Source organism: Amblyomma mixtum, chromosome 3 (genome assembly GCF_055824585.1).
Source record: "Amblyomma mixtum isolate Tamu chromosome 3, ASM5582458v1, whole genome shotgun sequence".
Lineage (NCBI taxonomy): Eukaryota > Metazoa > Arthropoda > Arachnida > Ixodida > Ixodidae > Amblyomma > Amblyomma mixtum.
The window spans coordinates 159,576,895-159,591,873 of NC_143014.1; the positions used below are offsets into that span (position 1 = coordinate 159,576,895).

At 47.2% G+C, this 14,979-nt stretch overlaps 2 protein-coding genes across 2 annotated transcripts; both read left to right on the forward strand.

The window, feature by feature from the left end:
- The first annotated feature begins 4,708 nt into the window (after positions 1 to 4,708).
- On the forward strand, positions 4,709 to 6,602 carry LOC149352513 (uncharacterized). The gene is made up of 2 exons (XM_089577186.1): positions 4,709 to 4,720; positions 5,505 to 6,602. Exons 1-2 carry the CDS (start codon positions 4,709 to 4,711, stop codon positions 6,330 to 6,332), a joined length of 840 nt encoding a protein of 279 aa, XP_089433312.1. The 3' UTR covers positions 6,333 to 6,602.
- LOC149352514 (uncharacterized) lies at positions 6,189 to 14,749 on the forward strand. The gene is made up of 5 exons (XM_089577187.1): positions 6,189 to 6,328; positions 8,514 to 8,722; positions 10,327 to 11,781; positions 13,174 to 13,595; positions 14,364 to 14,749. Exons 3-4 carry the CDS (start codon positions 11,770 to 11,772, stop codon positions 13,576 to 13,578), a joined length of 417 nt encoding a protein of 138 aa, XP_089433313.1. The 5' UTR covers positions 6,189 to 6,328; positions 8,514 to 8,722; positions 10,327 to 11,769; the 3' UTR covers positions 13,579 to 13,595; positions 14,364 to 14,749.
- The last annotated feature ends 230 nt before the right edge of the window (positions 14,750 to 14,979 follow it).

A 14,979-nucleotide genomic window follows, 5' to 3' on the forward strand; every position in this document is an offset into this window, starting at 1 on the left:
CGATCAATACAAAGCGGTGTGCCATGAGGCAGCATTCTAGGTCGCGTCCGTAATTGCTTTATATAAATTATCTTGTACTGATCAATTTCTATCCAAATTTTTTATGTATGCCCATGATTGCAACAGCATATTCATTGCTGGAAAAGATATGACCAATATTTTACCACTCGCAAGCTTCGTAACTTGGGGATAAGCCTGCAAGCACTAATATTGGTCCGTATACAATTAATCGACAGGGATGAGCGAAAAACCCTTGCACTTATTTTTCGTGAACACTTGCATCGGAACGAACATGTCGATCATCTTTGCGCACAAGCGCTGAAGGAAGTATGTATGCTGAATAAAAATGGTCATTTGTTTTCCGCGAGAGCTAAACAGTTTTTATATAATTCCTTGTTTCACTCAGTGCTCAATTTCTTCGCACTGGTGTGGGAAGACACTGGTTTACAAAACTTAAATTAATCTAGCTCCAAGAAAAAGTATTTCGAGCAATAGGAAATTTTCTATTAAATAAGCATATAAACACTTTTGAGCAAATACACAATAATAAAAGCTGCTAAGATAAACAAGCACAAACTACTAAAATGCTACACTGGAGCGGCACAGGGGAAACTAGATTCATTCGTTTTACTCGCTAATCTCCACAAATAAGAGGACGTCTACCCTCATCGCATACCATAAAAAATTCCTTTGGCACACACAAGCAATGGCCGCCATCGCGTTAATTAGTCTCCCCCGCACACTTAATGATTTCGCGCAGCAGCACATACAGCTAACGGCAGTGAATAGAAGTGAGAATATGGGGTTATTTCTGTTACGACCGTTAGTTGAAACTAGAGACACCTTCTGTTTTTTTTTTCATCCCGCTTCTTGTCTGTCATTTTACTTACTGTTTCAAGTATTTAGAATGCAACTTTAAAGCATTAAAATGTTGTCATTGTTGCCTGTGTCGTTGTAGCCTTGTCAAGCTGCTACTGCGCAACTTCTCGTGCCCTCCTTTTTTCTAAGCGGAGCTGCTCTTAGTGAAAATGAAATATATTGAATGAATGATTGATTTATTGATTTTATTATTGCAGTTTAATTGTTATCAAACGATTAGTAGTTACCATAAATTGCTAAATTTATATATAAAGTAATCGTAGATTTCTTTATGTATGTAGAAAGTATTCTCTGCATTTCTGCAATGTAGGACTAGTAATAACAGATTACTAGAAATTCATAACTTTTACCTGACGTTTTTATTACCTAGGTATTACCGGGATAAGAACGTAGTTCCTCAGAAGCAAAATATTGAAAATATCGCTAAGGATAGGAAGCTGTGGAGACTTTGTGCAGCGCTTGCCTTTCCTTAAAGGAGGTCTGTGTAGTTAGGTAACAAGAAATGCGCATCTAGAGGATAACATTAGGGGTGGTATTCTCCCAGTGTCGCCTTTTGCGACATGTCGCACTAAGGTGGGGCCTAAAAAAGTGCGTACAGTTGCTCGAAGAAACGGAAAACGCCGCCGGCACTTTCGTCGGCGATGCTTTCACTCTGAGAAGCGACAATTTACCACTGCTGATTCACTAGCAGCAGTAGTTTCGTATCTTTGATTAGTAGTTGTTAATTATAGCAGAGATGATTATTTTTTATTTCAAGCAGCATTATGTACATACTACAGGCATTGAGTACTTATAATACCATCTCGTCGCTGCGGGCAACGTCTGCTTCGTCGTGTGTTTACGACGGTGCAAAGTAAGTTCGCATGGCGAGCGGCAGCCCGGCTCAGCAGACGGTAATTTGGCCGCGCCGCAAGAATCCCTGCTTCACTGCTGCTCGCTCCGATGGAGTGCGAGGAAAGGAGACCCAGTGTTGTCGTGTGCCGACTCGCACGATAGCCGTGGCGACATCGAAAAGCTTCGTCGGTCAAAGTAAACGGGTCGCGGTGTCCGCGGACACGGCACTCTCCTTCGCGGCTCAAAAACCAGGCAAGGAGAGTGGGATCCATGGCGTCTAGTATCAATTTCCTAGACCGTCGTCCGCACGAATCGCTTCAGCGCCTTCCGTAGTTCGACTAAGCGTAGTAAATTGGGGCGACGTCACGATGATGTAGCAGGAAGGCGGATCCGTGTCGTCACGCCGCCGTCACCGCTGCCCGAGCCAATGAGCGAAGAGCGGAGGCGACATGTCGCAAAAGGCGACACCGGGAGAATACCACCATAGGACTGGGCCTCGCATAAAAGCATCCACTGCTATGTAGCACCGCTCTACAAAACTACGCATTACTACGTTTCTACAAGCTGTATGGGGCAAACAAGATGGTTTATTACTTTTACATGCCAGCACCCCGCTTCGGGCTCTAATTCACACGGCAAAAGGACTGGGGCATAATTTCGACGAACTGGTGTTTTAAACAATCACCAAAACCATACACGCGCCATTCTGTATTTCGTCTCGATAGAAATCTTATCGCGTATGGCTCAGGAAGAAAATTATTCTCGCATAAACCGGAGCAAATTTCCGACATTGAATGTGCGGGAATACATTTCTTTACATCGCAAATCAACGGAGCTTAATTTTGCTATGCGAATGCTCAAGCTTTCAGAATTATAGGATAACATATATGGAGTCGATGCAATATTCTTGCATGCTGCGCTTATTGATCTGAATAAAATAAACACCAAGAAGATTTTCGTTACAAATATCATTTGCCGTGATGCTTAGCCTTTGTCAAAATTAAAGATCTCAAGGGATTCTCTTTTCGGCTATGCTGATTCGCTCGTTACGTCTCAACAGCGTGCCAAATCTCCCGAAGGTCGGAGGAACTCTCGTTCACACCGCTCAGAAACTTAGGACTTGCACGAGGGCAAGAACCCCACTACACGGCTAAGAAGCCAATCCCTTGGGCTGCATACTTTTGACACAATCCTTACAGGTGCTTCAAAAGTAAAACGGAGCACAGATCTGTGATAAAATTATGCTGCTCAGTCAAGGCTGCTAATACGGCGAACATCAAAAGCATGCCACAGGTCAGTCAGATGTACCATATACACCCGCACTGTAGGCATGCGCACCAGCTGGTAGAGCGCGCTACGAAGAAAATTTTCGTCCGTTCGCGTGCTCCGTTTTACTTTTGGGAAACCTGTGCATGTGGTTAGTTTTTTTTCTAGGAACTTGGAGCCTCCGAATAATAAAAAGAAGTGCAACGCTAAACTATGACTTCGCGCTTAAGAATAATGACTGTATTAACCAAGTGACAAAGTAACCGAAACTAATACGAGGCATGGTTTTTTCCACCCCAATATGCATTCTGAAGTGAACCTGATTTCATCTCTTTGGATCTGCGTCTGAGCTAAGCTCTGAACGATGTAGGTGGATTGAGCGGGAAGAGTCTCTTCCATAACAAGACTTAATTCGAATTACCTTTACTTCAGGCTACGAAGTTCTAGTTACTGCTTTCTTTTAGACTTGGCTTTTGTTAGGTACCATGGTGTTCGTGACATCACATTCATTGATGGAGTCATCGCCGACGGTTTCATGTCTTAAGGGCGCGGCGTTCTTTTTCGAAAGTTTCACTTTCCATCAAATAAACGTTGTTCCAACTACTTAAATTGCCTATCATTTGCTGCTTGAGGTTTCGTCTTCCTTCATAAAAATAGAAATCACTGCGCGACAAAAGAAGAGGTTTCCCAGTGTACTGATAGAGCGCTATATTGCATTTGGAATAAAAGTTGCGAGAATATTTATATACTTTAAAAAAAATATCTTAGACTCATGACTACACATTCGTGAAAATCACAGACGTAAGTTTAACTTGAAGGACATGAAACGTCCGTTTTCTTTGTGAGGAGTGTGAGGTGAATATCATTTCTGTGACACGCTGGTATCTTGTGAAAACTGGAATACGCAAAGATTAAATGTGCTGCAGATTTTTTTTGTGGCCTTAGATTAACTGCCACTCATCTTTCCACGAATCAGGGCTTTAGTGGTGTCGGCTAAATGCACCTTTGGGCTGGAAATACGATGACAATGCATGATCAGCTCTGTCGGGATCTGCGGCGTACCGGTGCCGGCGGATCGCCAGTCCAGACAATGCGGCAGCAAGACACGCGGTCGTCGGTACAGCGGGGGGCGTGATCGCTGTCGACCTTAATTACAAGCCAGGCGCATCCACGCTCCGAGCTCGCCGACAAGCGGCAGAACAACTTGGCGGGGTCATGCGCTCGACACGCGGGGACCGGCTGCAGATCGTGTCATCGTTGGCGACGCGTGAAGAGCTTTTCGTGGTTGCCGTGAGCCAGCAGTGCGTGGCCAATGCGAAAAATGAAACAGCGCGCTAGATGCCAGCGCTCAAAACGTCTCAAAACGTGCGAGAACTTGGAATGATTCTCGGCGTGGCCCTGCAACGGCTACGAAGAACCAACTGGGAGGTCGGGCGTTTGTAACGAGGGAATGTATGAGACTTTAATGATGTAACACGCACTGGGCTTCAAGGTAACATTGCAGCATGTCTAGTAAAAGAATTGAAACAAAGGGGGAGGAACAAGAGAAGAGAGGGGGAAGTGCGTCAGCCAATGGAAGCAGCGCGGAAGCCTTATGAATGATCGCCAACAGGGATAGTTTTGTGTGCGTTTCTGAAAAACGGCCGAGGTATAAAAGCCACCGCACTTAACCGTTCGCAGTCGAGTACCTTTCCAGCTTTGGCTCCTCTTGCCAAGGTTTACTGAGAACATGAGGCTTTGGGTAAGTTGTGCCTTCCGTCCTTGCATTTGCGTGTCGCCTTCCAGAGTGTCCGTCTAAATCCTCAGCACTTGACCATGTTGGGATTTGGATAGCGCTCCTGAAGGGCATTTAGGGCGCTCCACTACAAAATCATTAGCTCATCTACCTTGAGGAGTAGCTATTGGTTTGTACAATTAAGGAATGTAAGCAAATTGCTTCGACTGCCTGTTCAAAATTAGTCACTGAGTGCACCTTTGGCGAGCGCGGAAAAATATCCTGCGCGTGTTCAAATGTGTAATTCTGTTTCTTATACATAGAAGCGTTGCGTAGCCGAAGGGGCCATTTTGTGCGCTGAAAGAGAATGGTAGAGTTTTACATGTAGCCTGTAAGGTCCTAATGTGCTGATTTTTCAGAAAAATACCCAGTAAATTAATAGTACTATTTTAGTGGAGCCCTGAAAGAAATTGTAGTGAGCATAAAACCGGGAAACAGAATAAGAAAGGAGAAATGCCTGCATTCCTTCACGGAGAGATGCTTGAGACAGAGATATAATTTGCCCTCTAGTAGCTTGTCTTTCTAGTTTATGTGTGGAATGCATTACAACCTTCGGCCAGTTCTTTTCTTAAAGGATTGGAGTGCAAGCAGTATGGGTAAAAGAAAGCAGCAAGGATGATTTTTGGCCTGAACTCATTGAGCTGGCCGTAAGCATGGCTAATATCACGTGAACACAATTCGGCTCGCTTACAGTCACTGTGCCATCTGTGTGGTCACTGTTCATTCTTGCGTGTTTTTGTCGCTTCCGCAGGTTGCCACCTCGGTCGCGTTAACAGCGGTGACCATTGCTCTGGCCTCTCCCTTCGGTGGAGGAGGGGGCTGGAAGATGATGGGAGGCGGCGGCGGTGGCGGCTTCAAGGGTGGCATGGGAGGCGGGGGCGGCATGGGAGGAATGAAGAACAAGTTTCGTACCGGCAGCGTGTACCTCATCAAGGAGCTTCATCCGATCGGCGGCCAAGGCAAGGGTGGATTCATGATGATGGGAGGCGGCGGCGGCGGCGGCGGCGGCTGGAAACCCATGATGGGTGGCGGAGGCGGCTGGAAGCCCATGGCTGGTGGAGGAGGCTGGAAGATGGGAGGAGGAAGCGGTGGCGGGTGGATGGGAGGCGGCGGCGGCGGTGGCGCTCCTGGCTGGATGCGTATGGCGACAGTAGTGCTCAACCATGGCGGTGGCGGTGGCGGCAGCGGTGGCGGATGGAAGATGGGAGGAGGCAGCGGAGGTGGAGGATGGAAGATGGGCGGCGGCAGCGGTGGATGGAAGATGGGAGGCGGTGGCGGCAGCGGCGGAGGAGGCTGGAAGATGGGCGGCGGCGGCGGTGGGTGGAAGATGGGTGGCGGCGGTGGTGGCGGCAGCGGAGGTTGGAAGATGGGAGGAGGTGGCGGCGGCGGCAAGGCTGGCACCACGTACATTATCATCAAGAAGGGCAGCAGCAGCAGCGGTGGAAAATCAGGCGGCGGCGGTGTGGGCGGCCACCTCAGCAGCCTAACTAGTCTCTTCAGCGGCCACGGCGGAGGCAGCGGTGGTGGCGGCCACGGCGGCGGCAGCAGCGGAGGAGGAGGCGGCGGCTGGTGGATGTGAGTGCTGGACGTTTGCACGCGAGCCACCCGATCCCGTGACCAAGCGTTTTACGCTCGGTCGGCCCGCCCCCTCGTGTGGATGAACTTTTGTGACCTGTGCAATATGAGCTGGTTCTCGAGGCACACGTTCCTGTGTGTTTGCGTACGAAGAAATTGTGACCATATTGCCTGCTCTGGACTCCCTTATGCATTTCAAGTTCGTAGATCGATTCATTTGAGCTCCTTCTCTTTCCAATGCTTTGAAGCCCAAATACATTGTGATTCTTCGCAACATTTGTGTCCTCTGTTTTTGATTCCACTTTTTTTCTCTAGGGTTTCTGCTTCCACTGTGGCTGCCGAAGGGAGCTACGGATCAAGGGTAGCAGAAACATGATTTAAGAAAGCATAGTACCTAGCAGTGGGACACAAGTTAGGAAATTCATTTACAACAGAAACTGCACGAGATCATTAGTTATGCTTCTGCGAGATGAACACTTAGATTCATTTCGTTCCCCATGCTATTCCCGGTAATCATGCAGCGCAAAGCAACCATTTGTCACTACGTCCTCATCTCTACTTCTTTCACATAAACCAAGGCAAGGTGTTTTATCTCCTGCAGGTATTATTAAGGTCCTTATTTCCCCTGCAGTTAAACCTATAGCGAAAGCCAAAAAAGTCAGCAAATACCTTCTCATGTCGAGCGCAAACAAATAAGTCATGAACGAGTCTAAGGAAGAGTTATATGCAGCAAGGATAGTATACTGATCTTTCGAAGACCGATAGGATATGCTCGTAGAGGAGAAAAAATTCTGAAATGCAAAAGACGCATGTCACTTCCCTTTCTTACAGAGGCCTTACGTAGGCGTCACTATAAAGTGTTAACTGTTTCGCAGTAGAAACTCATTCATATGGCAGAACAACTTAAAACGACTTCATAAAAAATGACTAGCCTACTTAGGGTTACGAAGACAACATAAATACAACACTGATCGTCAAAGGACAGCTCAGCAGCAGTGGATGCTGGTAGCAGTAGCCAGAAAACTATTAAGATGTTTTTCAAGCGCGACTTTTCCGTTCTACGAAAGCATTAAAGTGCAAAAATATATTGTTCACAGTACACAGTTTGCTACAATTACTAAAGCAGCTTCCATCAGCTAACAAGAAACAAAATCTGGTCAGGATATCTCATAGAAGAGATTTAGGCTGAACTAGCGCTCTTCATTCCTGGAAATGACTCTCAATAATTTTGTACTTGATGTCGACAGTTAAGCGGGATGAAAATATGAGAGTCCACTGAACTTCCCACTAAGCATTAGCGAAACGTGTAGCAGTATGTTGTGCATTCGTAAGAGACATAGACAGGGCGCTGAAAATCGCCTCAAGCCATCCGTTAAAGCCCGTTGATATTTTGAAGTATTTGGAATGGTCTATATAAATTACTTATAGCGCCGAGGCAGCCATGTTCGAAGTAAAGAGATTCCTTAAGCTTTAACACTTCGTTTAGAATGTAGAAAAAATTGAGCCGGATCCCGCCTGTTCAGTGCGCTAGGTTTAATCAGCTGTTTCAAAAATCGTCACCTCGAATAAGGAACAAGCAATTTTTTATATATATACTTTAGGGATTGTTACCTCAAAGCACGAGCACTGCATGGATTAAGTCTAAGTTTTGTATTTTTTTTTCTTATCTCCTTTTTCTTTTTAAAAGCTCTCCCCTGGCCAACTGATATTCTGCAGTGTAATGGGCTAAAAGTAGCTTGATGTGAGGCTGAATGGAGGATGTCATACACAGTCCTTTATATTGTCCTTAAGTAGAGTCGTTTCATCGGAAATGCCATAATAAGCAGTGTGAACTTTCTAGATGATGCACGAGAGTAAGATTATCGCGCGTTTCAAGAATTCTTCAATTTTTTCTTATAAAGAAAATAGGGTCGTTAAGTATATATGCTAACTTCTCGTGATGCACTGTTTTAGAGTACTTCAAATTTTAAACCGCTAATAAAACTGAAAAACTTTTTTTAGAACAGTCTAACGGTATCTACGAAAGGTGCTCAACGCAAGGCTGCATTTACTTTTTCACAAGTTTCCCCTCCCCCCCCCCCCCCCAAAAAAAAAAGAAGAATCTATTTGGAATTCGTGGCGGTAGTAGTTCATGAAGGTAAATATCAGGACATGTTGCAACTTTTCTTCATTTTTATTTTTGCAGGACGCTTCACGTGACGATTTAGACCAGAGCCATGTCGCTCTCTGGATAAGGCTAACCAGGACGAACGGAGCAGCGCCTTAAACGCAGTCGGCGCTCTAGGAAGGCGTCAGGTCAAGAATAAACACCCGCTCGTCGCCAGCACATACAGCCGACCACCTGCCTACGGCTAACTGTGCGTACTGTCGGCCAGAGAGCCTGGGTCACTGACGGTAAGAGCGTTGCCGAAAGCTTCAACAGGGACTGGACCGACTGTACGACGATGACGTTATGCATCACCTCTTAAAGCCGCGCAGTTCATGCCAGATCGCCATTCGGTTTGCCTTCTCTCCCCAGTGCACAGTTCTGTTAACGTACGAAAACGCTCACACAATGCATGCATCTGTGAGAATTAGTTAACTGTAAATGCGAATGAAGAAAAAGGAATCTGTGCCAAGTGCCAAGAGTTACAAGGTCGGTAAATGTAAAATAAAGGGCTTAACTCTCCACCTTAGCAACACTATTCATTTCCTCCTTTCACCAAGAAACGAAAAAAAAAGCAAGACAAGCAATGAACCGGAGGGCACGAAAAATCTGTTCATGCGCACCTCGTCCCTCCTCTCGTGTCAGTATACCAGATGTGCTTGCTTCGACGAGAGGGAAGTGGACAGCCTAGCAATGCAAGGGCCGCCTTACAAAATTACAGTAAAAAAAACGGGGATTGCTCGAGCTACATGAAAGCGCTTTTTTTCGTGGTTAAGGACAATCAGGCCTAAAGCTCGTAGCGTGGAATTTGGAATAGAGATTATGTGGCCGCTAAGAAAATTATTAAAAACAGGGTATCCACGCGAAACGCCCCAAGTTGCGTTTCACGCGAGCGATATTTCTGTGGTTCGAGATAACTCTGGAAGCGTAAAAATGACCACGGGACACTTCAAATAATATTGGCCTCTACCGAAGAAATAAAAAAAAAGTTTGAGTAGTCGAAGGGTAAAAACATTCAAACGTGGTTCCTGAAATCATGATTTAACGGCTGAACGAGCCTACTTACGATGCTCAAAACGTTTTGCAGACCCCTTTATACGATCGTACAGCTTGCGAATAGCAATTCAATTTTAAAAGATTGAGTGTTCCTTTATTTTCTGCGGCGTTTGAAACTAAACATTTTCCTCAATTTCGCACACAGGAAAAGTCGGGAGAGCCGAATTTATTAGAAATTAGTGGAATGTTCCGCAATGAAAGACGACGTTCAAGCAATGTACCTCTGTAACGTCTCTGCTTGTGCAAGGAATAACGAACTTCAAAAAAAAATATGCTTTCTTGGTCGCTGCCTTGTAGCGGGCGGTTACTTTCATCGTTCTTTAACAAAGCGCAGGCCATAAATTTTCGACTCAGCCACCGTCGACCAACGCTCTTGAGATTCGCTGCAAGTACTCTCACTCTCTGCGCCCGATAGAAGCTCTCGTTTTGAAGTTTCAGTCTTTGGCATTTGGTGGGCGATGCTATTCCCAATATCAAACCTGCCATAGTTACACCTATCTTTGTTAAGAAGACTATCAAGATGTTAATATTTTGACTGCGTCAACTATCCGGGGTAAAAATTTCCAGTTGGAAAGTTCATAGTTTTATACTGTTGCGCTCAGAAGGACAGAAACTTTTCTATACTTTTCAGAAATGAAAATCATATAGCATTGTTTTTCAGTTGCCAATGTGAAAATTGTTGGGACATTAAAATGTTCAAGTGCAAACTTACAAAGCCAATTTCATTAAATCAAATTGATCTGATGCTTACAAAAACGCTGTAACTCTGCCCTGAACACAATTATCTTTCACGCAGGAGTGCAGGAACATGCGGAGCGCTTCGCTGTGCGACTTCCAGTGCTCTGCTTTTCCATTCTCCCATCTCTGATTGCGACAGGAGTACTATGGGCTTTTTTTTGTTGTTTTGCTACAGCAGCCAGACATACTTCGGGAAAGCCGGGAGCGAAATCTCCCCCCATTTCGCTGGAAAGCTGTTTGCGCAGTTCGAACAGCCTCGAACCTAAATATAAACCCGCGGGCAATGCTTTGTCAAATGACACCAGTGTGCTTGCATTTCTTCATCCTTGACAGATTGGCTAGCGTGCGCCGTCCCCGCGCAAACGCAGTTCCTCGTCTCCGGCAGCGGAGAAGGCTCCGCTGGACACGGGAGAAAGAGCCCGGCGTGGATAAAACACAGCCCTTCGGCAGACTGTCAATCAGGCCGCGAATAACTTCCGCGTTCGGAACACGCCCCTTCATCCGATTCGAACGCACTTGACCGAGGGCCCGATTCAAAGCGTTTCCCTATCGGCCCAGAAACGCGCCGAGCTGCCCGGTCGTGCACGCGGCTGCCAGCGTCCGCGCAAGGAGGGCACGAAAGAAAGAAGCCAGCATGACTACTATCAGAGGCGGTTCAGGCAGGAGGGGAGTGAGCGCGTCTATAGACTCAAAATGCAAAAAGAAGGAGCGGTGTAGAAGCGGGGAGGTTAGGCGGCGCAGTGCAGTGGACGCACAAAGGAGAGCTTTCGTATCACGAGCGGACGTGGAGACCGCCGTATACCGCTCGCCGTCGCCGGATCGACGGCAGTGATGAGTCCAGCGCTTCCGTTCCACTTTGGAACGGTCCGGCGCTGTGCGCGAATTGGACGCGTGTGCCGCGCGTTATTCTTTCGGCGGCAGCTGTGGGACGCGTCTACTGGGGTTTCACGATCGCCACCCTCGCCCGCTCTCGTCGGTTGCTCTCGGCGAGTCCGGGCTCCTCCTTTCGGCTGGCTCGACTAAAGCCGCGAGATGACCCAGATGCTGCGAAAATTCAGGGCCAAGAGCGAACGGGCCGACAGACAGACAGACGGTGTTCGCTGAAGCGAGTCGGTCGTCGGTTTTGATTCTCGTGAGCTTTGCTTGTTGCCTTCTTGCGAGGGGCGCTGTAGCCGGAGCCGCATGGCAGGGGGACGGCCAACTTGCGCATTAGGGTCGCCAGCCGCAAACACGGGGGGACGTTTTCTTATGCCGCACGTGACGGTCCCGGCGCAGCCCTTGTCGTTTCTTTTTTCTTTTTCGGCCGGCGCTTGGCCGGTGAAAAAGTAGACTGAGGAGCGAGAGAAGAGTTCTTCGTGAACCACTTGTCCGTGGTCCGTATATAAAGCTGGACCGGTCGTCGAGTGGCTTCAATCCGAGATTGGTGCCGGCGGGAGAAGTCTCTTTCGTGAAGTTCGTGGCCTTGGGAACGGACGTCGATCCTCTCTAGCGTGCCTACAAAATGACGCCAGCGGTGAGCGCCCATTCGGGATGTCGCATGCATTGTTGCCGCTTGTTACTGCTGTTCAGTGCGTCTGTTTTCTAATGGGTACGGTGTCAACAAAATGCAAAAAAAATACTGCTTCATTTAATCCGATTAAACTCTGAACAAAAGAAGAAAGGGAGCTTAGCAGTTGGATGAACACATGTGGCTCATCAATTTAGATATTAAATAAGGAAATGGTAAGCAATGCGAAGCTTGAGCTGCAGCATAAATGCGTCAAGAAAAAGTATCTTGTGCTCAGCTTCCCATTCTGCGGTTTGCTGCGCCTAATTGTTGCATAATATATAGTCAGTACCAATGACTGGTTAAGGGCTTACAATTGAGCGTGTCGGAACCACCCGTTACAAATTGTTTTGAGAAGTATCATCAGTTCATGATAATTTTTTTCATCATTTAACTGGCCAATCATTGTTACTCACGTCAGTATTTCTTTGATGCGAAAAAAATGTTGGGCCGTTCAGTATAGATGAGTGTATATTTTCGGCAATTGTGGGCTTCTAAAAGACAACTTTCTCGCGGGGTCGAGGATAGTAAGCCTTGAATGGCAAAATTTCAGAGTGCCGAAGCTTAGTCGAAAAGGGCGACACTGACCGCTGCCTGATCGACTTGGCAAAGCACTTATGCATTCCTTTGAATGTTATTTAACCTCGAGTTTTTAGCTTAAGCCGCCAACTTTCAGTTCTAAATTCAACAGTAACGTTGCTTACAGACTACTCTGGCAGCAGCTGCCCTGACGCCGTCATCACTGACGTAAAGCGTTACATTCGAGTACGCGCTGATGACAGTCAATATAGCGATGCACGTTTTCTTGCGTGTGTGTCGCACAGCTCGATTAGCGTTTCCACCACCGAATGCAGTAACAACGTCAGCTTCGCATTGTTAAGGATACCGGCCACATAAATTAAAAGGTCTCAGGTATTATTTATGAAGGATATTGCTTTCAAAAGGCTGGTGAATTATAAAATGAAGAAATGTAAAACCTTCATATGTCAGAATTTTTTCACCAGTAATGAAACTTAACGCAAAGCTATGTGAACGTTGTAAACTCATCTACATCGTCGTCGACTTAAAACACCTAAACTCCTCTCATACGTACACTTGCGCTATTTACGGCGCCACAAAGCATGCATCACAGTTTAGCTGGCAGCCGCTCTTAGGGTCCCCACGGCCGCACTCTATAAATATTGAAATCAATGAATACGCGCCCCGTTCAGCATCGGACAAAGCGCCGCGAGGGAGGGGTTGAAAAAAAAAGGTTAACTCGACCAGTAGGGCGCGTTGTCGGTCATTGCCTTCCGCGAATCGGCCACGCCGGCTGCGGCCGTTTCTTGATGCCCCCTGTGCCGTCTCTCGGCTGCGCAGAAAAGAACACAGGCGGCCTTCCTGGCCTGCACTGCGCTGTTGCTGCTGTCAACGGGCAGAGCAACCGTGGCGGCCACATTTCCGGGCGCCTACTTCTACCCGCGGGCGTACCTGAGCGGCCCCGCGCAGCACACGGCCAGCCCCAGCACCCAGCACCAGTTCTACGCCGCCAGCAGTCCCGTGGCGACCACCGGCAGCAGCAAGGGTGGCACGACGTACGTCATTCGCTCCCTCCGCGAGGGTGAAATGATCAAGCCGGAGACGACTTCCATGGCGGGCGGATTCGACGCGTACGCCAGCAGCCCTGTGCTCTCGGCGGCGTTCCCTAATTACGAACGGCACTTCAACTTTGTCAGGCCTTATCTCTCGGGCCCAGTGATGGCCCCGTGGCAATTCGTCCACTGATTCAGTGGCGTCTCGAGGTAAGCGATACGTGCGCAAAGTGATTCCGTTTTCCCGTCCCTGAATTCAAGAGGTTGTGTTGTCCGAGCACCTTAGCAGTTGGATTGAAAATGCCACCACGACGTTAGGAGTGCTTGCACTTAAAAAAAAAAAAAAAGTTTTTGCGCAAGCTCTGTGACCCAAACTCACAGATCAGCGACTAGAATCGCGAACACGTTCGCACTTAGCATGTGTTGGTGAGTGGCCCACTCGCTTTCTACCGGGCCAGCGCCCGTCTCTCGGCTGCTATAGTGGGATACAGCTCAAGAACAGAGCGGCAGATGCCCCTCAAAGGAGGCACTCCAGCCAATGGCGTCGACCGTTTTCCTTGACGTCGAGGTTAATCGCCTTGGACCCGCTATCATGACATCACATAGGGGGGAGGGGGGCAGATGAAAGGGGTTAAACCATGGCTTAATCGGAGTCTGCTGCTTCGTTCTTGAGTTGTATCCTGATATAGTTGTCAACCGTTCGCGCATGCAGATGGCTTACAAAATCCGCGCCCATGACCTCGGCGTTCAAGCGCAGGCAGTGTGATGAAGCCGCTGCGAACGGAGAGAACGATGGAAATTTAAGGCATCGGATGATGTCGCCTCACAAATATTGTTTTTCCCCCGTCTTTGCCTTCATACTCCAAACTCGAGCAGAACAGATAATATTTGCGCCTATAAACAATTTTTTTTCTGGGCGCTTCAGTGTGTTCTAATGTGTTCCTTTTTTTCCCTTTATTCTTGGTTCATGCGCAACAGGTTCAAGGCATCAAGAGTGGGTAGTAAGGACCAAAGAAGAAAATAGCTAAATTCTTTACCATAAAAAACGAGTGCAATTTCTTTTTTCAATTTGGCCGAAAACAATAAGAACAAAAAGAAAAAGAAACGAGCCGACCTGGTTCAGACAAGAAGCACCAAAGCATACACGCACTCAATGCAGCCAAAGCCGTAGGCTGCCTCTTGGTAGAGCTGTCCCGTGGCCATCACAAGACATTGCACTACGACCCCCGCTAGTCGTCAGCGGGAACGCGGGAAACTTAAACCTTTACTTTTCATTTTTATTTTATTTTCGCTCAATCTTGTGTTCCCGCAACATCTGCATCTCCATTAAAGCTTTATTATTAAACAACACGGTTGTGGCCGCAGTCAGCCGCCGTTGTACATTTACTGTGTACTCTTTACAAGACCATCAGTCTGATCAGTTTTATTTTCTTTAAATAAACCTTTTCTCTTATCTCGTGTGCTAATTACTCGAGCATCGTTAAAAAAACGCATTTGAATGGGGTTCACTTGCAGTGGCAGTGCTGGCTTCACGTGGCACACGGTAGACAGGCTGGGAGCATCCCTCCTCCGGCTACAATTATTACAATAGTGC